Source organism: Parambassis ranga, chromosome 12, assembly GCF_900634625.1.
Source record: "Parambassis ranga chromosome 12, fParRan2.1, whole genome shotgun sequence".
NCBI classification, from domain to species: domain Eukaryota; kingdom Metazoa; phylum Chordata; class Actinopteri; family Ambassidae; genus Parambassis; species Parambassis ranga.
In genome coordinates, this window is record NC_041032.1 from 7,363,321 (window position 1) to 7,389,660 (window position 26,340).

The window sequence follows — 26,340 nt, forward strand, 5'->3', positions numbered from 1 at the left end:
GCATGAAGACTGCCCTGATGGTTCTGATGAAAAGTGTGTTAAAAGTTGTCCCTATAAGAGTAAGAAAAATTATTTCCCATCTGTTTTTAATAATAATTTATTGTAAAGATGTGTCAAGATATGATTTAACGACGCATTATTTTCCCTACTTAGCTGACTTTCTCTGCAAAGATCGTCAGAGCTGTGTCTCACCGAGTCTAGTGTGTGATGGTCGCTCTCATTGCCGTGATGGCTCGGATGAGGTGGGCTGTCCGAGTGTCACTCTTTCTGCAACTAGGAATGATGACTTTAAATGTCGTGTGGGTCTCAAACCTTGTAGAGATGGGACAGAATGTGTCCTTTTCAGTCACATCTGTGATGGAGAGAGAGACTGCAGAGATGGATCAGATGAAGAAGGATGCAGTGAGTCAGACTGTCCGTACCTAAATTTGCCTGCCTATTATATACCATTATACAGTTCAATGATAATGTAACTGCTGTGTTTAGATGCTTCTACAGAAAGTCCACGCCTGACTGAATCTCCATCACACACCAAGCCATTCTGTAGTAGTCCTTCAGCTTTGTGTCCCGATTCATCTGCCTGCATCAACCCGACACAGTTTTGTGATGGAAAAAGAGACTGCCTAGATGGCTCTGATGAGAACTGTGTGAAAAAGTGTGCTATAAGTAAGTAATCAAGGACTAATTCAGGTGCCCTCTGATCTCTTTACCATTAAATATTAATCTAATAAATCCTTTCCTCCATAGCTGATTTTCTCTGCAAGGACTGTAGGAGCTGTGTCTCTCAGAATCTGGTCTGTGATGGACACCCTCATTGTCGTGATGGATCAGATGAGGACAGCTGTCCCAGTGTGGCTCCTTCCTCATCTCAGGCTAATGTTTTAAAGTGCCTTATGGGCTCAAGACCCTGCAATGATGGCATGGAGTGTGTTTTATACAGCCATGTTTGTGATGGAGAGGACGACTGCAGGGATGGATCTGACGAACAGGGGTGCCCAAATACCTGCCAGCAAGGTAGTTCTAGTTTCAAATCTAGAACGTTTAATTACATCTTGGAAATACAATGCTGTAATTATAGTCTACCAACATATAACATCTGGTTTTTAGAACACTGATATACAGTATATTCTCCACACTAGGTGAGTTTCGGTGCTCCCATGGGAAAAAATGCATCCCTGAGACTCAGGTGTGCGATGGCAGGTCACAGTGCCAGGACCAGTCTGATGAACTGGACTGCCCGAAACGAACAAAGAGCTGTCAGCATCAGTGTGCTGATGGCAAGCGCTGCATCCCAAAGAAATTTCTTTGTGACGGAGAGAAAGACTGCCCAGATGGCTCAGATGAAGTAGGCTGCAGTAAGTCCACCTCACAGCTAATTCATTAAGTCATGATAATAAAATCCTATGCTGATATTTATTGGTCCAAATTTGAGTGGTGAATGTAGTCAACTATTTGCTTTCCAGACTCCGTCACTGCTGCACCACAGTCTCCTGTTCTCACTTCTACATCAGCATGCATCACTCCTTCAGTTCTGTGTCCAGGTTCAGCACTGTGTATCTCTCAACAACAGCTGTGTGACGGACAAAGAGACTGTCCTGATGGGTTTGATGAAAAAAGCTGTGTAGTCCAATGTGAAAATCCCAGTAAGAAAGAATCATTATGCAAAAGAAACAAATGCTTCCATCACACTTACACCTACTCTTTTGTGCTTCAGATGACTTCTTGTGCGGCGACCAGAGAAAATGCATCCCAAGGAGAGAAGTATGCGACGGTCGAGCCCATTGTCCAGATGGCTCAGATGAGAGGCAGTGTCAGTCAGCAGATCCTACTGCCACCTGTAAGCCAAGAAGTACAATACAGTGAAGCCACACGCCCCACCTATCCACCATTGTCATGTCCTACATAGTAAATCAAATGACTTGACAGTCTTTGTTCAGCTCAAAATCTAATCTGGTTGCTCTTATGATCAATTTGATCCACTATTCTTTTCTCTGCTAAGCTCCCACCAGTGTGTCTAATGCAAGATCAACACTGTTGAAGTGCCGCCCAGGTTACAAGCTCTGTAGGGATGGCCTAGACTGTGTCATGTACAGCCACCTGTGTGATGGAGAGAAGGACTGCAAAGACGGGTCAGATGAAGAAGGGTGTGCTACACAGTGCAAAGAAGGTTTGTCTTGGCTGCAGAGCCTTAAAATTTAGCTGAAGTAAGTGTGTAGAAGTGGGATAACTATATCTTTTAAGTCTATATTCTCACCTTCAGAGGAATTCCAGTGTTCTCACGGGAATAGATGCATCCAGCAAGCTCAGCTGTGTGACGGGCAGTATGACTGCCAGGACCAATCTGATGAAGCGGACTGCTCAGCTCTGAGTGAGGGCTGCCATCATCGCTGTGATAACAACACTCGCTGTGTTCCAGAGACCTTCCTGTGTGATGGAGAGAGAGACTGTGCCGATCGGTCGGATGAGGAGAAGTGTGGTGGGTGACACAACTTGGATCAACACAGTCGCAAACATACAAGGATCAGATGATTTCCATGGTGCCGTTTTCCTCTTCCCTGTAGTTGGTACCTGTTCAATTACCCAGTATCGGTGTGCTAGTGGTCAGTGCATTTCTGAGGCTCTGAGATGTGATGGATATGCTGACTGCGCCGACCGCACAGATGAGGCAGACTGCACAAGACCCCCGCACTGTCCGACACAGCTCCGATGCCCACACAGCCACGAGTGCTTACAGAAAAAGTGGCTCTGTGATGGCGAGGAGGACTGCAAAGACGGCTCAGATGAGAAGGTGAGGTAGTGTCTTTATCGAAGAGTAAATACTAGAATGTAGTGACGATAGTGTAACTGTTAGAATTTCTGTCCAGGACTGCAATACTCCTCCAGCAAAGTGCAGGGAATATCAGTGGCAGTGTGAAGACATCAGTCTGTGCATTCCACTCTCCTGGAGGTGTGATGGGAAGGAGGACTGTTACAGTGGCGTGGATGAGGACAAATGTGAGCATATTTTTAACGCATTGTATTGTGGCTTCTGTATGAATCCTGTTATATATGTTCTGGCCCGCTTTCACAGGCAGCCAGAGAAAATGCCCCTCTCACCTTTACCAGTGCGGCAGTGGAGAGTGTTTAGACCCCCATCTGGTGTGTAACAGCTTCACCAACTGTGCTGATGGCTCAGACGAAGGTGTGGGATGCGCTCAGCGTAACTGCTCCAGCCCATCAGCCCCTCAGTGCGACCATCACTGTGTCAGCACCCCATATGGAGCGGTTAGTGCGGAAATGATGTGGAACTGCATGCTCTTAGTCTTAAGCTTACCTCACTTTGTGTTTTAAAATAGAAAGTCAGGCAGTGCTGGTACATATTCTCAAATGTTTTTTAGTTATCTTCATTTATTACAGCTACAGAACAAGGCATCCAACTTGAAAGTGTCTCTCGGTTTTTGCAGAGATGCTACTGTGCTGCAGGTTTCAGACTGCAGCCCAGAACTCTGTCCTGTGTGGACATTGACGAGTGCAATTCATCGCCTCAGGCTGTATGCAGACACATTTGCGTGAACACCCATGGCTCCTACACCTGTCAGTGCCACCCTGGCTTTTACCTGGAGCCTGACAACAAAAGCTGCAAATCAGAAGGTTCTGCTGGACTGAGACAGTACCCCAAAATTTGCTCTTCATTTTTTGTGCAGTCGAATCAATTTAGGCTGCATACTGTGGAAAGACGTATTTACAATGTATATTTATTTCCATCTTTAGAGGAGCCTTTGCTTCTGGCATCTGTGCAGTCAGAGCTGTTGGTAATAGGAGTCCACCGTGGTGTCTTGCGTCTTTTGTCCTCTGCCAATCGGCCCGTCTTCTCACTGGATTATCACTGGGCTCAGCGGAGAGTTTACTGGCTGAGCCCAGACTACCTGAGCATCCGCTGGGCTGACATGAAAAACTCAAACAGCAAAGGGACACTGATTAAAGGTACGTCTCACATCACTGCCACAGATGTATAATCAGGTGCTATTTATTGTATCTTTTGTATTTGTGCATGTCCTCATATGCTTTTTTTTTTAGGCGTGAAGTCTGATTTCATCGCAGTGGATTGGATTGGTAATAATCTGTACTGGGTGAATGGACTGGTTGGTCAGATTCTAGCAGTGAAGCTCAGCAACACTGTAGTAAGTTCTCAGGACTACACTGTGGTTCTGGGTGAAGATCTGGAGCAGCCAAGCTCATTGGTCCTGCTGCCACACAAAGGGTAATGTTCTCAGCCTCGTATAAAAAAAAGAAAAAAGATTTTAACCCTGAATCTTTCATCATATCATAATCCATGCTCTCAGGTTGATGCTGTGGTCTGAGATCGGCAGCACACCTCAGATCGAGCGCTCTGGGATGGACGGTTCAAAGAGAAAGGTGGTGGTGAGCCGTGACCTGAGCTGGCCAGTCAGTTTGTCCTACGACTTCCTGGATAAGCGGGTGTACTGGGCTGATGAGAAGTTGCGCTGCATAGGTTCAGCATCTCTGGATGGAGACAACATTAAGGTAGAAAGATATTTGAAGGATGAACCACAAACAAAGTCACTTCAAATATGTTAGTGTTTGTGTAAGGAACATTTCTTACATCCTGTAATAGCGTCGCTATATTTGGCCTTCTTTTACTAGATCCTCCAGTTGGCTGAAACTCCAAGCCCCTTCTCAGTAGCAGTCTTCAATGATCGTGTTTTCTGGTCTGACACAAAGAGAAGAACAGTCCGCTCAGCTGATAAGAACACAGGCAAAGATCAAAAGGTTCTTCTGAAGAGACCAGGGCAGCCATTTGGACTGAAAGTGAGTTGGTCTTGTTTCCATCATTCTTGAAGACGCTTGTATTCTGTGAGGTTGCTCACCTGAAGGAAGCTGTAACAGCTTGATGTTCTCTCCCTAGCTGATGCATGCCCTTTCGCAGCCAACTGTATCCAGCCCCTGTGACCACCTACACTGCTCTCATCTGTGCCTCCTGGCTCCAGAAGTGAGAGGCAGATCTGGAGTACCAGCATCATCGGCCAATCCAGTACTGAGTGGACCCACAGCAGTTTGTAGATGCCCAAAGGGGTTGCTACTCTCCCAGGACAAGATCACCTGTTCTCTGCCAGAGGAGTCATCTTTCATCGTGCTCCTGTCTCAAAAGACAATCTATCAGGTGAATGTTCTTATTGCGATGTTAAAGCAGTCTGCAGGCGTTTGCTTCTGACAAACACTTTTAAAATGTGTCCTTTTATCTTCTAGATTAACCTGCACTCAATGCGTCATGGTGGTGTGTCTCTGAGGAAAATGCCAGATGGTCGGGTTTTGGACCTCCCAGGTGGAAATGAGGCCTCCGGACTGGACGTCTCCATGCAGAATCTTTCTTTTTATGTGTCTTATGCTGGACGAGGACCTGTGGATGTGCTGAAACTAAGCAGCTCCAGGTCCACACCAGGGCTAACACCTGCTGGACAGATACTAAAGCTGAAGGTATGATTTGTAAAAGCAAGTTATAACCCTATTCTGCCTTTAACAGAGTAAAATGGTGGAATTTTCAACCCTTTCTGACCCACAAGGATGGTACAGTCACAGCTATGGCGGTAGACTGGGTGACCTCCAACCTTTACTGGAGCAGCGCCGAGAGGCCAGATATCCACGCGACTTCCTGTTACGATGGTTACACCACATCACTGCTGCAAGGATCACTGATGGTAAACGGCACTGATTTCATCCCTCTATTTAATTTGGTCTTACATCATTTGCAGACAAATTAAATGAACATTTCTTATTCGTAAATAAAGCTTAGTATTCTGGAAACTGTTGTGTCTGTTTAGGAAACTACATCCATCGCGCTGCACCCATCCTCGGGCAGGCTTTGCTATGCAGCGGTTGTCATGGTGGGTGGCAAAAGTCAGATGGAGGTGTACTGCGCCTGGATGGATGGCCGTAACAAAGCAGTGCTGTGGAGGAAATCCAGCATCCCCACCTCCCTCGTCTTTTCCAACGATGGAACTGTGATCTACTGGGCTGACTCTGGTGAGCAGATTTCACATCCAACACAATGTCTTTAAGTGGGCTGTCTTGACTTCTTTTTCCCCTGTAGGTGAAGGAGTAATCAGCTCCATTGGAGTGGATGGATCGGGATACAAACAGTTCTATACTGGACCTGAGCTGCTTATCTCCTTCACACATACTGCCAACATCCTCCTCTGGGTCACCCTGGACAAAGGTAAGGATGGACACTGTGTCATGTAAATTAATGGAAACAGTTTATTAAGCTTCTCCAGAGGTGGTGGGTCAGCAGAATAACACTGGTGTGCATCAAAGCTGAAAACTTGCTACATGCTATGACATTATGAATTATAGCCAAAACTGTTTAAAGATTGGTTATACTCTACTTAGTCATATTTTTTTCCCTGTTCCTCTCCAGTAATCTATTCAAAGCAGCTAGCCCCTCCTCACCTTTACTTCATCTGCCTTCATCCCCTTTATGCAGCAGATGGCACCAGAGACTAATTACTTATTTAGTCAGCTTATTCTCAGCAATCTGTACGCTTTAAAAACCACCATCTTTTCTGCTCTCCATCAGGCCTGTTTCCCTCCAGTACATGAAATGTTTCCCCACTACTGATTTTTTTTTTTTTTTTTTTTTTTTTTTTTTTTTTTTTTGCACTTTAAAAATCTGCACAGCTGTTTGTGATCCCTTTTGATAAAAGTGTTGCTTTTCAACCCGTGTAGCTACAACAAAACTGTGGTTCAGCGACGGCCTCCAGCCTAAACAGCTGTGGTTTGAGACAAAGACCAGCGTCGTGGAAGTCAGAGCCTACAGCAATAACAGCCAGTCGGGTAGGTATCTGTAAACGCTTGTTGCTGTTTTTAAGCCTGACAGGAAGTAGGAAAGAGTGAACGCAGAACAGGCAGAATCTGAATAGGGAGCAGGAGCAGGTATCACTGTGACAATGACACCAAAAAAGTAATATAACACAACTCTAAGTTGCACAGACAATGCAAGAGAGTCTGTACCGTCATTACTTTGTCATGTTGATATCCAGTTAAAAGTCAATGTCTATAAGAATGATGATTGTATCGTACGTGTGAGGCATAAAGAGCCGTAGTAACCCATCTAACAGTCACTTGGTTGGACAATTTCCCAATCGCATTAGACATACAACTAACGTGTGGTCTAATTGTGTTTATTCATGACTGGTAGAATTGTGTGAAATCCCTTTTTATATAAAGACACATGGCAGTAGTTCCTTTAAGGTGTGTAATGCTATCCAACAGGCTTGCTGCAAACTGCCAGCTTAATGTGCAAAACGGGAGCGAGTCAAACTGGTCTGTTAGTCATAAATCAGGAAGTGCACCAACCACATGCTTAATATCTTCCCTTCGACTCTTCTTTCTCTTTGAGGGGAACGAACTGATAAAGTGTGTTATCGGACTCTGCAGGCAGCGTGAAAAGGCTCCCTTTGAGCTGAATAGATGGCAGTGATGTGATACCTGCAGGGAGATGGGGCTTGGCAAGCCGAGAGAAAACCCAGTCTGTGTGCTGCAGTGGGAGAGAGAGCAGTGTTGAATGGAAGTGACGCACACACTATAAAATCAGTTAACACTCCCTGTTAAGCCAAGGCTCACACTCTAGGAGTCTAAGCACATACAAGGAAACAATGGTATGCAGGGTTTTATTTTTCCATGTGATGCCATAATACTGTATGTTTGCAACATAGTCACATTAGACTGAGATTATTTTAACTAATCTGAATTAAAGGTTAAGAAAAAATTATCATCACACCCCCCATTTTAATCTTTTCCTCCAGGAAGCAATAGCTGCTCCAACAACAATGGCGGATGTGTCCACCTGTGCTTGCCCTATCCTGGGGGTCGGACGTGTAAATGTGGACAAGGCTTCTACAGCATCAGTGTAGCTTCCTGTGTCCCTCTCCCTCCCTGCCCATCTGGAGAAGAACCGTGCTTTGACAGCAGCAAGTGTATCAGCAGCAAGAAGTTCTGTGACGGACGCGTGGACTGTCCGGACCTGTCGGACGAACAGGACTGTGAGTTTCAAGCGGTGAGAGGTGATCTCAGCTTGGTTATGGTCCAAATAAAACCAATCGCTTCTTTATCTTTAGGCTCACAGTCAAACTCTGCCTCTTTTGGGACCAAGTCCAGCAATGGCCGTTCGTCGCAGCATTCCTCTTCTTCCTCCTATTCTTCCTCTGCCCAGAAGAATTATGTTATTCCAGTTGAAAAAGACACAGCATCCTGTGATCTCCAGCGCTGCAACAATCAAGGCAACTGCATCACAGAAGGTAAAGTCACTCGCTGTCAGTGTCTGGCAGGTTACAAAGGAGAGTTCTGTCAAGAGAAGGAAAGTGGACAAAGCCATGTGTCTGTGATCCTGGGCGTCTTCTGTCTTCTGGCGGTCCTGATGGCCGCTGCTTATATTTTCACTAAAAGGTAATGGGATTAAATTCAAATTTTCTGCACTACTGTTGATAATTTATAGCACTCATAGCCATGTAGAAAATAACAATGGCTTCTGTGACTTTAACAGGAGAGAGTTGGCATCTTATAGAAGCAGATCCACAGAGAAAGACACTCTGATGGCCAACATGGGCCTGCCCTGCGAACAATATGATTCTGACTCACAGGTAAAACACTCATGCCAGTAGGGAGGAACTTATGTGCATGAATTACAAGATATTTGTATGTTAATTGACCGGCTACTACTTTACTGCTGAAATCCAACTGTATTAACATTTAATGATGAATATGGAACTGCTGTAAGACATTTCTGTCATATGTATGTGGACCAAACTTCTGTTCAGTGGTCAGATTATATGTTAACCTTTTCTTCCCCGTTTAGGAGCTGGACTCTTCGGTAGACGCAAAGAACCTCCCACTACCATTAACCACTTTACAGCACAGTTAGATTATTTGACATGTGCTCTGCTGGTGTGGACTTTCTAGCAGCTCATAAATGCTTTTCACCGATTGTGGATTTTTAACATGCCGTGTCGACTGCCTTTGTTGTAATAAACAGAATACAAAGTCAACCAGCCTCTTGTGAGCTCATTGACAGAGAGTAACTTCTCTAAATTATCAAAGATAATTTTCTGCTCTAAAAAGTTGAAGATAATCCTCTGCTTACTAGGCCCGTTTCTGATTTGTTATTTTGAATCCCAGACCTGGAGCAGAAAGACTGCTCATAACCCTGTCTGTCACTTTCTGGATCTGCTGATCTTTCTGTGGAGTCTATATATATGTGTGTGAACAGTGTGTTGTTGTGTTATCTTACTAAAGCTGCTCTACTTGCGGTGTTGTCAGATTGGTGTTTATGCACTGATTACATGCCTGTGTTGTCTGAGCAGACTTACCCTAGACCAGGTAACCAGAATCCTACACTAGTCTGGCAATCGGATGCTTGCTTGTGTCCTTAATTTTATATTAATGTAATAAATTCCCCCCTATCTTATGTATTTCCACCTTTGTTTTTGATCATTTATCTGATCCTTTGAGTTTTAGGGCACACACTTCTAAATGCAAATCAAAAGTCTAATTTGCACCAAACAAATGCACGTATGGGCGGAGGTATGTGTGCTTAACAAGTCTGATACACGATCCTCTGGTCTCCGCCTTGTACTCCAGAGAGAAAGCAAACATGCTCTCTGTAGTGCCTTGTTACATATCTCCATATATGAAGAAGGTAATGCTCTTGAGGTAAGCTGTGTAGAGAATGCAGGGCTTAAGGATTGAAGTGAGAGGGCATCATTTAGATTATACTTAGTCAATAAGGATTTGCTCTAATTGCTCTTTAAATGTATCATTTTAACATTTAAAATGTGTTGTTCACTTAACTTGGGGAAAATTGTTCGTGTGGCTTTAGCCCCAAGAAAATTAATTTTAGTCTGGCGTTAAGCCTGGAAAGTGGGCTGTGATTGGCCTAGCTCTGCCTGAAGGTGACAAAATGCACCAGCTAGAAGAGCACTGGTCACTTAGACCCCTTTGATACAGTTCATACAGAAACAGGAGTAAACATGGAGTAATGGCTACTTCCTGTCATCTGTGATTGCCAAGAAATTAGGTCAGGTAACCAGGTTTTTTTTTTTTTTAATTTATATATGATCTACTTATTTTTTATGCATCTGGGGTTCAGTAAGGCTCACTGGCTGCTGCACTGTTTACTACGAGTGCTTGAAAGAATTGCTACCACACAAAAAAAGTTCTGACTTTTTTTTCCTGATTTTAAAAAAATTACCACAACTTTAACTGAGCACTGTGTGTACCTTTGTTTTGAAATTCACATGTTGCTTTTGATTGGCACTCTTCTTTCGATATCAACTTCCTCCTGTTGACTTGATGAAACTGTTTTGTGTATTGCCTGTAGACATGTTATGGACATGTTTGGTGGGCCTACATGCTATAGACTTAATTCATTTCAATACCCATCCCCCGGTTTACTGGAATAATAATTATCATCCTCAAAGTGGGAGGACATGTTCAGGCTAAATACCTCTGCAGCTTTGTTGTGTGTCTCCACCTAGATGCCCAGAACCACCTAAACCAGGAAGTGGTTCTACACTAGACTTCAGCTCTTATGTGTTGCAGCTTCTTTCAATGCATGAGATGAATTAATATAACTGTCTGCTCAGGATGAGTTTAAAAACAAAACCGTGGACCCTTTAGCAGCCACGCTGCAATGACCACAAGGAAATGACTGTGATTTGTGCTTGGTAAGAGCCGGTCAATGATCGGTTATGGTAACACAACAGAAAATATGAGCAGTTGTACTGGTATAATTTGTTGCTCAGTCTGGATTGCACAGCGTGACTCACATGCATGAATACCTGCATGTTACACATGTCAGCCCTGTCTGGTCTTGTCAGGTGAGTTCTGTTTCAACATGCCTCCTCATTCTCCTCCCTCCCCTCGCTGGTTTAACAAACAGCTCCAGTGTTTTAGACCTTAGGTAAGTGTGCACAAGGCACAAGGTACTTAATGTTTTTTTTTTTTATTACCTATCAAATATGACACACAAAGGAAACCTGTTTGTTCCCGGGGATGTCGGGGTGATACGTTTTGTGAGTCATAGTGAGTCAATAATTAAGTGTTCTTTCTGATGGAATGTTGTTGCAGGGATGTTATGTGTGTATTTGTTTATGCATGACTCAGCCCATGTGAAGATAAGCCAGATAAAAGGGAAAGTCAAGGAGATTGTATGTCTCGTGTGTGTGTGTGTGTGTGTGTATGATGGGGAGATAAAAAACAGACAGGTACTTACAGGTCTCAGCTTTCCTCCTCTCCCCTCCTTTTGCTGCAGACTCCCTCACTAGAAGAGGAACAAGAGCCAGGACATTGTATCACCTGACCCTCCCTGCAACAAGAAAGTGAAGATATATTTAGGACTGCCCTCTTTTTCTGTGAGTAAATGTTGCTTTTCTCATCATATGTTGCCTTCCTCGTTTACTGTGCCCTGAAGCCAATGTGGAATTTGTTGTTTCAGAGGGGAACCTGACAAACAAGATGCTTAGTTTGTCAAATTGCTGTATCCTCTAGTACAATCATTTTTGCAGTGCTTTTTTCACAGAGGGATTCTACATTAGGATGCGTTTGGTTTAGCAGCCACATTGGATTTATATGGGATGCAGTAAAAACAGAATTGCATTGTTCAGTATGGTAGCAATGACTGTGTGATGTTTAGGATCAGCATTTTATATAGATGATGATGCATCTTTGAGGGGACTTATTTGCTGATTGCAGCATCCGCTCCTGCTTATTCCTATGAGTTGTGTACTAATGTGTTGTATTTTTATTGTTTCTTTACTTTTTGGGTTACGTGTGATGATTTAATGTAATGTCATTTAATAATTAAAGATTTGTTTGTGAGTGGCTTCGCTTGACAAGCAGCTTCTCTCTGCAAGGAAGCTGTTTCTATTTATACACAATATCTTGTTATTTGTAGTTTAATCTGTACAAAAAATCAAATTTTTTGGACCTTAAGGATCTCTGATCATGCTTGGTTATTACACACTGAGCTGTAATTTGATATATTCACTGAGACGCTGAGGTAGAGCAGCACTAACTTCATCCAACATGTTTGTGAAGTCATAAAGATGGTCATGAAATATGATTAATAACAAAAAAAAACATTTCTGTGAACAAACTACGTCTGTACAGTCCTCATTGTTGAAGGAGTCCTGTGGTTTTCAGAGCAAACTGAGACATGGCTTACCCAACCCACCCTCAGGCCATTCATTGACACTTTTCCTCCTCTTGTTTACCTTCTGTGTTGTAGGGTGTGTCTGTCCGCTCATTCACCTCTCCTCTATTCTCTTTCCTCCCTCACTCCAGTGTGTTCATCATTCCCTCTTCCGAGATGACCACCCCTGTCCATGCTCCCCAACCAAGAGGCATTGATTACAGCCTGCCAAACTGTGGAGAGGTTCAGTGCAATGGCCGGGGCACATGTGTACCTCCTCCTCCCGGCGTTGGTGTAGATTTGATGTGCAACTGCAATTTGGGCTACCGGGGAGAGTTCTGTGAGGATACAGTGAACGGAGCCCTAAGCATCCCACTGACCCTGAGTGTGATTGGCATCATCATCGGCTTGCTGACCCTGGCTTTTGTTCTTGCAAAGTTGCGGCAAAAACAAAACAAGAGGAGGAGGAGAGAAGTGGCACAAATGGCTACAACATAGCTGTATAAAGTGCAAAAACTATGCCTGAGGTAAGCATGTCATTGATGTTCAGTCCCAAATACATTAGGACTATAAGTAATAAAACATATACTATAATCTCATAAATATTGATAGAGGGTTTTTCAAATATTTAATAGTGAATAAATTCTCTCATTCTTGTCCAGGCTGTGGTTCTGCAGACAGGGAAACCACTAAGCTTCCTTCAGCGGTCCTCTGAGGGGTTTACAGTGCAGTTTAAGTATTGCAAGCAGATCTACTTTTCTACCTTAATGGCTGACTTGTAGCTTCACCTGCCTGACTGCATCCCAGAAACTCAGATACTGAGCTGATAGACTGAAGGCTGATGGATCAGTGTGTTCTGTCCGCTCCTGCTGCAGGCCCTGCCCTGATTACACCCTCTGTTTAAGCTGTTACTGCCAAAGGATGAAAACGGGCTGACAGTACTGGAAACAAGCATAAATGACGGCATCACATCAAAACCAGAAGGGTTTAGAATACAAAATACAAATGTGTAGTACCAGAATGCCAGGATCTGTCTCTACTACAGATCCTGGCTACTACTAAATCCAAACCTTCCTTGATCACGTTTCTTCCATGCAAAAGTGTGTTTCCATAGACAGGCTGATTGTGATTTCTAACCCACAACATAATGCAAATCTTCACATACAGTATTGCTGCTCTCTACGAGGAAGGCTCCATTTGAATACAGCGAGAGCAGGGCTGATAAAATGACTTGAAGGAGTTCATACAGAATTTAATGATTTAAGGCAAATATCATTTGTTTAGGAAGAATTTTTTGCCAGTCCCTTCAATACAATCTAAGAACCAGACCAATTGATTTTGGCACTTATGAGGCTGTGTACCTCCAAATCTACACAGCAGGTATAGCAGGTATTTTATAATGCTATGCATCAGTACACCAATAATAACCACAAAAAGCAAGCACTTAGAAAGAAAATTAGAAAGTTGCATAGACCTATAGAAGATTGACTTCCTGATATATAAGAGGAGCATTTCTGTGTATAAATGAAGGTTGTGTGTGAACAGTTTGTCATTCTGCTCTGCATTTCATTTCTTAAAGTGACAGTAGCCTGGCCTAAACACCATCAGTTTAAATGTAGGTCAAACTGTTTTCACTATGTTTTTGTACTTTTGTTAATATGATTACTCTTTCTGTAAAGATGATGAAAAGATGGCTTCTCTTTCTAGTTTTTGTCACTTTTCTCTGGCTTATTTAAGAAAAAAACACATAATGCACTGTGCTCTTTAAAAACCCCTTTGAGCAAGCAGCTTTATTTAATTTTCTAACTTTTGTCTGTCAATTTGTTCCTAACCTTAAATGCACACACATTAACATCATAATATCAGCTTCAGTGTTTACCTAACTAAACTGACTTCTACCCTGAGTGTCTTTGAAACGTGAGGAAATATGTGTCTGATCCAATGAGAAACAGGAACGAGCTGACACGAGGGTGGCGGTGAGCTAGCTGTATTTTCTGATTCCAGACTTTCTGGTTTTGGATCTGTTGCATCATGGGTAATGTAGGCTTCAACATTTACGCTCTCTGTCTATATGCTGTGATTATGATTATGTTATTGCATTAACTTGTCAAACCTCACACTAGGACTGGTGCATTTGTAATAGTTTGATCCAAAGCACTGCATCCATATTAAAGGAGATAAAACATTAAGAGTTTAGCTGTTGCAGTAAAAAAAACATTGATTGGATTCTGAACCATAATGCAGCATGCCATTGTGCAGATCAGTTCAGGGTGCACAACTAAGAAAGAAAACAACTAACAATTTAAAACCTGGATGATCTGTCAAAAAAAGAGGGATAACAGGGTTGTCTACATTGTTGTGGTGCACCTGGAGGAGACTGACCACCAGGTGTCTCCCTACATGCACTACTCCAGTCATTCCAGGAGGGAGATCACTCTTCTGTGTCCTGTCCTGTATTTATTTTTACCCCTCCCTATGTTAAATGTTTGCCGGTCCCATGTTCCTCTTCCAAACATACAAGCATTTGTTATGCAGACTACCATCATGGTGGATGTATACCTCTGTCAGTTACAGCTTATATTTATGTCTGTCCAGATATTTATTTATTTAATCCCAAAAGACTTCCCAGGAACTCATAAAAGGAGGCATGACTGCTCAGTACAGTGTCGCCTTGTTTCAGAGGTAACACCAGTTTGAACTGAAGAGATAATGTTGTCAGAAGAATAAGCAGCTCCTTAGACCGGTCAGACTACATAGTCTGTATACTTACAAGTTTAACACAACAAACTGGGCGAGAGAAGGAAAATATTTCAATTGTAGCCTGTGTGTGTTTGATTAGTGTCTTTCACAGCACAGCAAAAAGCCATAACAAGGTTTACACAGACACACACATACACAGACATATAGTGCAAATTTAATAAACAGCACTTGTATCACAGAGTATATTGATCACTGTAGGGAGTTTCTTACAACAGCGTACAAGGTTGGCCATGATTTTAAAGTGCATGATTACAGTTTGTACAACAAAAAGAAGAAAGAAAAAAGGGGTTTTGCATTATAAAATGTACAAAGAAAAAATAAAACCTTCCTTAAAGTGTGGAAGATTTACTATATTGTATTTACATGTTTTAAGTATCCATTTCCTTCAGACTTATACAACTGATTTTGATCTGTGTTTCAATGTAATTCTTCATTTACTGGACTCCTTCACAGCAAGCTCCTTCCATTCTTTTTTACAATTACAATTTACATCACACCTTTGCCTTTATCTTAACAAGTATGCTGCACAAGGCACACAAATATAATGTATGTTATACTATTATTGTTATAGCTAGGCTATTTTTTTTTGCAGCCAAGGCCTTGTCACTCAAACATTACACACACTGTTCCATAAATACACGTATGCCCACTGATGGAGCACTGTTAACACTCTTTTAAAGTGATTCTCCTTCACTTCAGGTCATCATGGTGAGTTAACTGATACTATGTCATCTCTTACCGGGTAAATATTCCTTTTTGACAGTAGCCTACTTCTACATCAGTCAACAATGGGTGTAACTTCAAAAGTACTTTGTGGTGTCTCCTATACTACAATACTACATTGTGGTTTTCTTGGTTCCCTTTTGCAAGTGTCCCACTTCACGTCCCTTTCCTGTGCGTCTTGGAGCTTCTCATAGGTCTGCATCGTAGGGTCTGCCGTTGAAGGAGGTGTTGGTCGACCGGGCTGCGGGACTCTTGGCCCGTGGGAAGGACACGTCATCATCCAATGAGTCCTTGGAGTATGGGACGCTGCTGCTGACGCTGCTCCTGGCCCGGTCCAGGCTTGGCACGACAACGCGCCTAGGTGCCGGCTTCGGTTGGCGGCTCGTGACCTCTTCAATCCGCACCTCTCCTCGGTTCTTCCCTCCACAGCAGCGACAGATCCCGATGAACATGACGAATCCGCCCAGGACTTCAAATATCCCGCCGATATAGCCCAGGACGATGCAGTAGCCGACGCGCACATCTATGAGCGGCGTCACGGTTTTGACGTTAGTGAGGATGTGGGTGTACCAGGCAATGGGTATGATGGTCATTACGCCCGAGCAGAAGATCAGCAGTCCCCCCAGGCCGGCTACCGTCCAGTTAGGCCTGTCTCTCCAGCAGCGCACCCCCGGGATGGCCACTGCGAGCCCGAGTAGGGTAACGACGAGAGAGGCCACCATCAGGCCCTGAGCGATGTCTATGATCTGTTCGTTGAAGTATGTCGTGTCCTGCTGGTTGCACTGCCTCGATGAGGAGGTGGTGAAGGATTTGCAGATGTCCCAGATGCCTTGCTCGATGATCTGATCAGATGGGCTGTTAGGGACGCTGTGCAGAGTCCTCCAGTTTGGGGCCACGGTGGCAGTCAAGTCCAGGATCCAACCGCATGGAGCCATGACCATCCCAAAAATAAAGATGCCCGGAGTGCGCAAGGACATCCGGACCCACTCCTGCGCTGATCGCGGCATGTTTGCTGCTGCTGCTGTTGTTGATGACGCCTGCTTACAAACTCAGTGTATTAAATTCAACAGGAGCAGACGGGTTTTGACAGCCTCGGCAGCTGGTCTTTAAAAACAAGTCGGACTGAAACTTGGCAGTGGGCGTGGCTGTAGACTCACCTGTCTGCCGGCACAGTCCCCAAATAGGACAGGTGTGGCGCTCCGTGCACAGGCGGGCGGGGCAGCTTTTCATCCTTATACTTGCAGCAGCGAAGAAGGGGAGAGGGGAGTTTCGATGAGGCTGATCTGTCATGCAAATGTGTGATAGGCTTGACAGCAAGTAGTGATGTTGATTTTTTTTTTCAGTTCAAGGTCCCAGAGTGGCACTTCAGCAGTGAAAATAACAAAATAAATGAAAAGAAAATGTCAAAAAAAACAATTATAGGTCTTTTAACAATTGCAGTTTTTAAAACAGTCTCTAAGGTTCCCTAAACTAAGTCTAAGTCTAAGGTTACTGCATGAGACTGAACTATTTTTTCCTTATCATGGAGATTTTCCATCAGATTAACAGAACATGACATACTCAGAAATTGTTTTGGCTTCGGTTTGAAAAATGCCATTGTGGCTGTGTGGGAAGAATGTAGCAGCGCAGGAATCTCCTGTGAGCGGCTCAGATACCTTTCTGCCTCATTGTGTTTCTGTTCTTTTCATCCATCTCTCTGTTTATCTGTTTTCTTCCTGCTTATACCCTTCCTCCTCTCTCTATCTGATTTCCCCTACTCTCAGGTCAAGCTGATCATCCAAAGAAAGAAGACCTAATAAAGAAGGCGAGCTCATTGACCCCTGTAATGATAATCAAAGATGCACAGTTCTCTCGAAAGCAGCTGAGATGAGAGTGAAACCCACATCAATATTATTGATCCTAAAGGAAAGGTATTCAGAGGCTTAACAGATACTACAAGCCAGGGACGGATTATGAGTCAATGGGCCCCTGGACCCAGACCCCCCTATCCTTATTATTATTATTGACAATATATAATACTATACAATGCTACAGGACCCCATTATCATATAAACATAGTGCACAGGCTCGGGCTTCAGGGATCCCTGAACCCTTGGTCCCCTTGGTCTGGGCCCAGGATGATCAGCCCATGCAGTAATCCATCCCTGCTACAAGCTAAAGCCTTCTAGTGTTCATCACCCATATTATCTCATTTTATTCCTGCAGATATGTGCTTCAAGTTCAAACCTTTGAGACCTTCATGGTAGAAGCCATTCAGGTCGTTGTTGTTTTTGCTCTAAAATGTGTGTACTTTGACACACAAAGAGCCGTTGAAGAAGGAATGACAGGTATGTCAACCAACCGATCAGACACACTTTGCATACCAAGCCTCTGACACAGCAGTGTTGTGTAAATCGCCCTTTTTAAAAGCTGAATCACTGCTATAAACTTTGTGGTCACACTCAACAGCTGCCACTTCCGATCTGTATGTAAAAAAACAGTTATCACTAACACTAACACTATCTGTAGTATACACTGTTTGACAGGAAAAATGACATTATTACTATCCAAAATCATCAAGTGTGTGGGAGAGCTTTCAGGATTCATGTTTTAAATCATCAAGGTCGTCTCTCAGGCAGAGATTTTGGCTTTCAAAACAAAACTGTCTCTTAAAAAATACTCAGACTACTGCTGCTTCATCACAGACTGAAAATCTGCCACAGTTCCTCAAGTGTTTTTCATTCTCCATCATGGTGAATAAATTCCCTTTTTTAAAGCAGATTTAGAAGATCATATCAGTTTATGAATAACGTTTGTATTCTTTGATTCCATCTGAACTCATAGTTTTTCTAATCAGGCAATCGAGGTCACTGTGACCTCACAACACATTTCTCCAAACGTGGACTCAAGAATGAACTGATTAAAATTCAATGGTCAAAGTCATTGCCTATAACTCAGAGATGCATGAACTCATCTAGATGTGACATTTGTACTGCACACTGTTTGTTGCTTGTAATGTTTTTATAGGGTGAAATCGGTGATTCATAGTTCACCAACGACATGAATGTCACGTTCCACTGATGGAACTTCCTCATGTGCAGCAGCTCTCTTCCTTCAAGTGCTGGGTTCTCAGTATCAGCATAATATGTAAAAATTTCACATAATAATATATGAATTCATTTTAAACAGAATTGTCATACATCCACATTCTGATGAGTGAATAAAAGACCAAAACATGAAGAGAAAGCCTTGAAATGTTGACTGAATATAAGAGAGAGGCTGTGTTCATTGTACCACCAAATAAAACATTTAAGTCTAATCTTACAGGGCTTCTGCTACTATCTGGTGGCCAGTTAATGAAGCTACGGTAACATTTTGTCAGGAGAGCATCCGAGGCGTAGTTAGGTTTTCCAAGAATCTGCACCATGCTTCACTTGTTCAGTGTAAAAGAATGTTTAAATCTCTGGTTCAGTTTTGTTGTTTTCAGAGTGCTCTGCACCCTCAACACTCTCCACTAGGGGGCAGAACAGGCATTTCTAAACCAAGCAGCAACCATGAAAACTATATTGGCAATGTGGAAGTGTCTCAAAGTGCAATACCGCCGTTGGCCTGCAGGGCTTCAAAAACATTTCATGCACACATTGAACAAATATGCAGATATACATGTATGTGTGTATATATCCTATTGCTGCAGTATATAGCAATATACTATATTAGCTGGCATTACAGTTAAAGCCCAGTAAGTGCAGTAGTTCTTGTGCAGCATGACAAAGCAATGGTGGTACAGTGCATGAAGCTTTGGTTAGCCTTGAGCCCTGTAGGTGAGCGAGGGTCCCCTGGTTCCAATATGGAACCAAGGGGCGGGGCTTTGGGTCCCAAAAGTTCAAGATGGCGACCATTAAGTAAAGAAACGATGTTTTTGACACTCCACAATGGGCTAAAATGATTCATAATATTCCAGAGCCAGCAATATATATATAACAAACATCAGAGCTGGCTCTGACATACATAATGAATAAATAAAAAATAATAATTATTAATTTTACATCTTAATGTGGTTCTTTATTTAATTAAAAATATAATAAATACATATTTTGCTTTCAATTCCTAGAATAAAATCAAAAGGTATTTTTTTCGGCAAAACAATCAACAAACAAACGTGTGCAGTCTGAATAAGAAGCCCCATCATAAGATTTTAGTGAGAACACACATGAAGATGTTGCTACTTGGAGCCTTGCTCCAGGGTTTTGAGGTGCAGCCTAAACCAAGCGGAAGTTTGTCTTTTCTGGCAGGAAACTGTCAGCAGTGTTTTTGTTGCTAGTGGGGACTGTTGTGTTGTGAAAATGGCGACGCCTCGTCGCTCCTCTCAGCAGCAGCAGCAGCCAAGCACCCCGCCCCGCGGCTCCTCTCTCTCCGTTACCCCGCCTGGCTCTCCGCCTGCATCCAGCGACGATGCCACCTCGTCTCCTCGCGGAGCCGCCATGGAGAGCGCTCCTGACGGTGAGGTATCCCCGGCCTCTCCCACTACCACCTTCCCAGCTTCGGCCCTCTCCGCCAGTGGCAGCAGCAGCAGCACCAGCAGCTGCAGCACTAGTAGCAGCGCTAGCTCTCCGACCACCACCGAGGACAGCGGGACCAGTCCTGGCTCGACGCCTGATTCGGGCAGCGGAATCCCGGGCAGCAGCAGCAGCGTTGCTAATGGGGCTTTCAGGGATCTGTTTGAAGCCTGTCGAAACGGGGATGTTTCGAGGGTGAAGAAACTTGTGGATGCGGTGAATGTTAACGCTAAAGACATGGCTGGACGCAAATCAACACCCCTGCATTTCGCTGCAGGTAAAGCAAAGCATCTGGTAGACAGGACTTGTGTTAATATCAGCAGGTTGTGCAGCAGTAGAGCTGCATTTTATGAGGAGATGAGTAAACACGAGGCTTTACCACAAGAATCAGGATGATGCTAGCGCACACTGTCATGACATGCACCAACATTTTCAGTGCATCGTCCAAAATATTTCGGTTTCCTGTCTCATTCTCATTCCTGCCCTGTTGGAAAACCAGTAATTAATCAGCTGACTTCTCTATTTATTAATATATCATGATATCTAAGAATGTAAGCCGTGTACAGGTTCTTATACAACAAATCAAATGCAACATTTGAATAGAAGTAACGATTTTTTACATATTTGATCTGCTTCTGATAAAGTAGAAAGTAGTTATTTTTGGTTTTCAATTCATTTAGCAGTGCAGGAAAAAAGAAAAACACACACACACAGCTGTTTGTTTATACCCTCTGCCTTCTAATCCTTGTCAGCTTGAACAAGATGAAGAGATTCTCTGGAGTCACACTGTTTTATACTGAGGACAGAACAAGCTTTTCTTGTACAACTTTCCTAAAGCACTTAAAAAAAAAACAAAATACAAATAGAAATATTGATTCTATGTTCAGGATTAGTTTGGTGCTCTGTTTACTGAAGTAATTTTTCTGCTTTTGTCTCAGGTTTTGGGCGTAAAGATGTGGTAGATCACCTCCTTAAGACTGGCGCTAATGTGCACGCCCGAGACGATGGAGGTCTGATACCGCTACACAACGCCTGCTCCTTCGGTCATTCTGAGGTGGGACTTTACACAGTAACATTTTCATATGATTGTTTTTTTTTTTACTCAACAAGCCTCAAACAAAACACTTGTTGAAGTGCAGTGAAGTGTGTTTACATAGAAGCCATCAGCAAAAGATTATTCTGTCCAAACATGCAAATGTGTCCCGCCTCTGTAAACATTAATGTACACACTCATCCCTAAAGCTCACATTGAGAATATTGACTCTCATTCCTACTTTGATATATTTGGCTCATGCTGAAACGTCCTGCGGATGTTTGTGGATTATCTGTGATACTCTGTGTCCTTATGATCCGTGAACAACAGTTTCAGATGTTTTAGAGGCTCTCAGAGCTTTGTTGTAGGCCACTTGGTGATGTTAATGTAACTGTATAATCGAGGTGATGAATAGTATTTCTGATGAGAGATACTGAAACCAATCACCCAGACAATACACAGATGGAAAGTGGCCGTTTGGCTACTTACCAAGTGTCACTTAAACACATTTGGCAACATAAACTGTAGTAAGTGTGGCAACAAATTGGAGCAGAATACAACGTATGCTTTGAATTTATGCATATTTATTCCTTCAACATATTGTACTTTTACATCTTTACTGTATTTTTTGAATTGTGAATAGTGCACTACTGTAAATAAATGTACAGTACAGTGGCTCGACTTGTCTGGTTGGGTTCGACGTCACGTCTCGGATTGGATCTAATCTGGATGTGGTTTCATTTTTTTTTGTTGGTACTAAATACATAATAAATGCAAATGATGTGAATCTTGTTTTTAAGGTGGTGTCCTTGTTGCTCTGCCAAGGGGCTGACCCTAACGCTCGAGACAACTGGAACTACACGCCTCTACACGAAGCCGCCATTAAGGGCAAGATAGACGTCTGCATAGGTGAGCGTGCAGAAACACACTCGGCGGAAGTGTTATATCGAGAACTGTATAATTGCCCTGTGATGTGTGTGTGTGTGCATACCTTTCCAAAGTCACAACCTGGGCTTTTATATAATCACAAATTAATATTAGACACTATAAAATGCCCATTTGCCATTAAGTGTAAAGCAGCAAATAACCTATAAAGTGCATTTACTGTGTTACTGCTTACTGGTGTGACACACAGGGGACAAAAGTACAGCGGATTCCTTGTCATGCTGGATATTTAGTAGAGATGCACATGATGCAAGGTGATACTGATTCAGCCTTAAGGAAAATGTCTTTAATTGACACAGTTTTCTACACAGAAATAGCTGTAAGTGGGCTGCACAAAGAAAAGAACACTCATGTTTATGTATTGATTTATTGATTTTATTTCCCTGCTCGTTGTTGTGGGTGTATCTGCCCACAGTGAAACTGGTACACAGGCAGTTTTGATCAGCCACAGCAGAAACTTTCTCGATGAAGCAGGATATTTGTGCGATTTGAACGGCTGTGTGTGAACATAACATAGCACATAAGCCTGATACACTTTAAGCTTAATAAAAGCTTTAAGCTTTAAAAAAATCCATGTATCCGTCATTGATGTGGATTTTACATTTAAAAAGAACAGAGTCTATCTGCTGGATCCCTGAGGAACATATCAAGTAGACAAGATTCACAGTATGGAAACAGTCTGAAACAGTCTGAGCTATAAGTTAATTTTATTGATTGTTGTAGAAAAAAATGTCTTAGTGTGAATAAACATAAGAAATGGATAAAGTAATGGTAAAGTGAGAGCAACAGTGAGGGAGAGTTGTGTTGTTTTGGGCTCTGAAAAACTGCTTTGTGGTACAGTGATAAATCCTGAGTGCATCCTAAGTTGCTTATTGATTTAGCAGTAATTAGAAATCACATAAAAGTTGAGGTCTAACATGCTGGATAGAGTCAGAAGCTGATGCCAAGCTGAACTGTGCACTATGTTCTTGCAGAGACACTCGGTGTGGATACATAGTAAATGAAAAAGGTTAACCTAACTTGTCAATAAGAACTTGTGGCCTGTTGTAGACATATGATTATTCAAATACAAAATACTGTGGCTCTGATCCTTGTCTGTTATGGCCTGATCTTTCAGAGTTAGCAGGCGTTATAGGAGATGTTTAATGGATTGCCTTTAGTCCACAGTGTGTGGTCTCATGTGGGCATGTGCAGCTTAAACTGCTGTCACAAAGATTTTGATTGGTCCGTTTGTGAATATGAATGTTTCTACTTCCAGAAAATTAAGCCTGATAATAGCTGGTGGATGATAAATGCGTCATTGGTTTCTTGTTTAAAAAGAAAATACTTCTCAGGCCATATGGCAGTGTTTTTAGATGCAACTTTTAGCACCTTCACTGCTCCTCTTCTCAAGACACACATCTCCTGCGTGTCTTTCTTCTCTGGCACAAAGGAAAACTACACTGCTTGTTTCCACTCATCATTATTCTCCTGGGTTTTAATGTCCTTGACTACAGCAACAGGGATGTTTTTCAGAATTACTACATGATAATAAAAAAACACATTGGATAGCAATCATACTGTACGGGTCTGAATTAAAAATACTGATGATAAATGCGGTGCAATTTATTTTGTCAAAACAGATAATTAAGCAATTAATGTAGGTTTTACTATGGAAAACAAACTAATTTGCTTTGATTGGTGATAATCAATACTCTGTCAATAGCTATAAGGGCATTCTATTCCATAGTCAAATTACACCTTCCGTTTGTTTTTCTCGCTGTGAGCCACAAAATGCACACTGACTTTGTTTGGTTTGGTGTCCTAAACTGCACAAGCAGACCAGCACATGTAAACAAAAGTCACATGACGTGTAGTGGCTTGTTTATTGGACAGAGTTTTAGTAGCCTGTCACCCTGCCAGGTTTAAAGATTTAACAGCAGAATGAGCTTCGAATGAACTCGGATGCAGCTCATCGTGATGGACGCTCTGTCCTTTTTTGTGTGTAAGAAATTAATCTCTCATCAGTACCAGGCCTGCATCTTTTTAAGCTCCAGCTTTGGAGGCAAACATGTAATAAAACTTAGGATAAGGAAGGTCTGTAGAATTGAAAAGCAGCCAGATAAATGGCTTGGTGTCTAAAAACATTGAGAATGGCAGTTCTGTGCATGCAGGTTAATGAGTATAGATCACTGACCCTCCACCTTTTCTGGGTGGATGTTTACTTTCCCTTCCATTCTCCTTGTGTCAGTAATTATTGAGACTGAGATGGAATGATCTGTTATAATTACATCACAGACGGCAGGGTTGTTGGGTTTGAATAAACCATACTGACGTCTGTCTTCTTCTACCCTCCAGCTGCTTTTGTGGTTTGTTTACATGTCATGTGATTACACATCACAGCAGAGGTGGGACTGCTGTTTGTTTCTGGTTGGAATCCATGTGTTGATGTGTGAGATGTCTCGTTGCAGACCAGGGGTTATAAATCTAAAAAAATGCATTTAGTTTGATGGATGGAGACAGTTGCAGCAGTAAATCTAATACATATAGGGACTGCCCTAATGTAGGACCTATGCACTATGTTTTGTTTCATAAATTATAGACAGTGTTTTTAGGATTTGAAAAAACGAGTCAGTCAGTCTGTCACTTAAGAGCAACAACCACGTTATTTGCAGGTGTTTCATTTATTTTCTGCCGAGAAAATTCAGATGATATTATTCTAAACTTGGTAACCGCAAATGCTCTGCTGATCCGCTCATTTTTTACTGTGTTACAGGAAGTGGAATTTATTTTCCTCCAGAAAATAATAATATACAGTGCATCTTACTCCTTTGAAACAGTACTTGGAGAACATCGAGAAACCCTGGACGCCTCTTGAGTTCATTGCGCTCATTGATTGGTCACAGACATTGCAGACAGTTAGAAGATAACTGTTGCAAATCTGACATTGTCCCTGAAAACTAATCCTGTACAAAAAAAGGATTGGGGTTGCTCAGAGAGGGCTTTTGCAGGTATTAAAGGAAAGCCGCGTCCATAAAACTGAACACAGAATCAGATGCTGACGACTGTGAATGAATTAGAAACTGGTGCAGGCTAGATTTCAGAATTTATGAGCAGTTCAAACCTGTATGTGTGTGAGATTGTGTGGTTGACTGTCATTTCACCCTCTGCCTCAGTACGGTCTTTATTCATTCGCTACTGGGTGTCAGTGTCAGTGTGTGTATGTGAGATTGGTGCAGAGCTAAATCATATTTTTTGTCGAGGGGTGAGTGGGTGACTAAGGTCTGCATCAGTGCCTGGGCAGAGGCATGCACATGCATGTGCTCATGTATTCACAACATGCCGGGTTATCTCATCCTCTTCTCCTCTTCATGCAGGGTAGTTTGAAGTGTACATAAGTCATGGGGCATGTGTGCAGGGAGCTTCTCAGCAATCACAATAGTGGGAAGTGAGGTGGAGAGGAAGGCAGTGAGAGTATTGACATTAGTGCCCTCAAAAGAGCTAATTTACCAAAAAACTGAGCGCAGGGAGAGTTTGATATTCAGCTCATACCTGTTCAGCAGTCTCACAGCTCTCCTCTCCTCTCCTCTCCTCTCCTCTCCTCTCCTCTCCTCTCCTCTCCTCTCCTCTCCTCTCCTCTCCTCTCCTCTCCTCTCCTCTCCTCTCCTCTTCCTCTTCCTCTTCCTCTTCCTCTCCTCACCACCTTACAAGGTAAATAAAAGCATAGTGTAATTTTATGGTGTGGCTTGTTTGTGTAGCCAAACCAATCAACAGATGTGGGATGATTCTAGTTGAACATTATAAAAGCGGTTTGTTACCCTAACCAAATGTGTAAGTGAACAGGGAAGTTTAAGCCCAGCATACTGCGTGAAAGTTGTTGGTGACCTTATAACCACCATCCCCCTGTTTCAGGACTTTATACGACCTCAGCCAAATGGCGTATATCATTTTAGCCTCACTAAATATCACCTTATTCTGTCGTTTATGCATAGGGACGTGTTGTTCTTTTCCTTTCTCTTTGTTTCCTTCTGTCCTCTCTTCCTCACAGCCCAGCTCCCTTGTTTTGATTTTTCTCCCTACTTTTCGTCCTCTACCTCTCCTATCCTCTCTGACTCTCCCTCCCCCTCCTCCTCTCCTATTCCATCCTTCCCCCTCCTTTCCTCCCCTCTCTCATCTCGCTC

The 26,340-nt window shown here is 42.8% G+C and overlaps 3 protein-coding genes across 3 annotated transcripts in view; 2 read left to right on the plus strand and 1 right to left on the minus strand.

Annotated features, from left to right (window-relative positions):
* The first annotated feature begins 3 nt into the window (after positions 1-3).
* LOC114443823 (low-density lipoprotein receptor-related protein 2-like) lies at positions 4-9,041 on the plus strand. Its single transcript, XM_028418157.1, has 27 exons — positions 4-59; positions 154-402; positions 487-666; positions 748-1,014; positions 1,140-1,355; positions 1,464-1,643; positions 1,715-1,837; positions 2,000-2,167; positions 2,261-2,476; positions 2,562-2,788; positions 2,865-2,994; positions 3,071-3,264; positions 3,444-3,630; positions 3,751-3,963; positions 4,057-4,240; positions 4,323-4,524; positions 4,645-4,809; positions 4,907-5,161; positions 5,248-5,475; positions 5,562-5,696; positions 5,820-6,021; positions 6,089-6,214; positions 6,724-6,831; positions 7,803-8,039; positions 8,115-8,442; positions 8,540-8,636; positions 8,852-9,041. Exons 4-27 carry the CDS (start codon positions 894-896, stop codon positions 8,915-8,917), a joined length of 4,308 nt encoding a protein of 1,435 aa, XP_028273958.1. The 5' UTR covers positions 4-59; positions 154-402; positions 487-666; positions 748-893; the 3' UTR covers positions 8,918-9,041.
* Positions 9,042-15,104: 6,063 nt separating this feature from the next.
* Positions 15,105-16,776, minus strand: LOC114443455 (claudin-23-like). The gene has a single exon (XM_028417494.1). The coding sequence runs from the start codon at positions 16,672-16,674 to the stop codon at positions 15,856-15,858; it is 819 nt and encodes a 272-aa protein (XP_028273295.1). The 5' UTR covers positions 16,675-16,776; the 3' UTR covers positions 15,105-15,855.
* Positions 16,777-19,972: 3,196 nt separating this feature from the next.
* LOC114443454 (poly [ADP-ribose] polymerase tankyrase-1) overlaps positions 19,973-26,340 on the plus strand; it is a 56,096-nt gene continuing 49,728 nt past the window's right edge. The window contains exons 1-3 of the mRNA XM_028417492.1: positions 19,973-20,479; positions 21,141-21,256; positions 22,036-22,144. Of these exons, the coding sequence (XP_028273293.1) occupies positions 19,990-20,479; positions 21,141-21,256; positions 22,036-22,144 (715 nt within the window). The 5' untranslated portion in view covers positions 19,973-19,989. The remainder of the gene's footprint in view (positions 20,480-21,140; positions 21,257-22,035; positions 22,145-26,340) is intronic.

Bases quoted from the DNA above. Each gene is read 5' to 3' on its own strand.
- LOC114443823 (XM_028418157.1), top strand. From the start codon at position 894: ATGGGCTCAAGACCCTGCAATGATGGCATGGAGTGTGTTTTATACAGC. The intron at 2,789-2,864 runs GTGAGGTAGTGT...ATTTCTGTCCAG, and splicing joins AAGACGGCTCAGATGAGAAG to GACTGCAATACTCCTCCAGC. The intron at 6,215-6,723 runs GTAAGGATGGAC...CAACCCGTGTAG, and splicing joins CTGGGTCACCCTGGACAAAG to CTACAACAAAACTGTGGTTC.
- LOC114443455 (XM_028417494.1), bottom strand. From the start codon at position 16,674: ATGCCGCGATCAGCGCAGGAGTGGGTCCGGATGTCCTTGCGCACTCCG.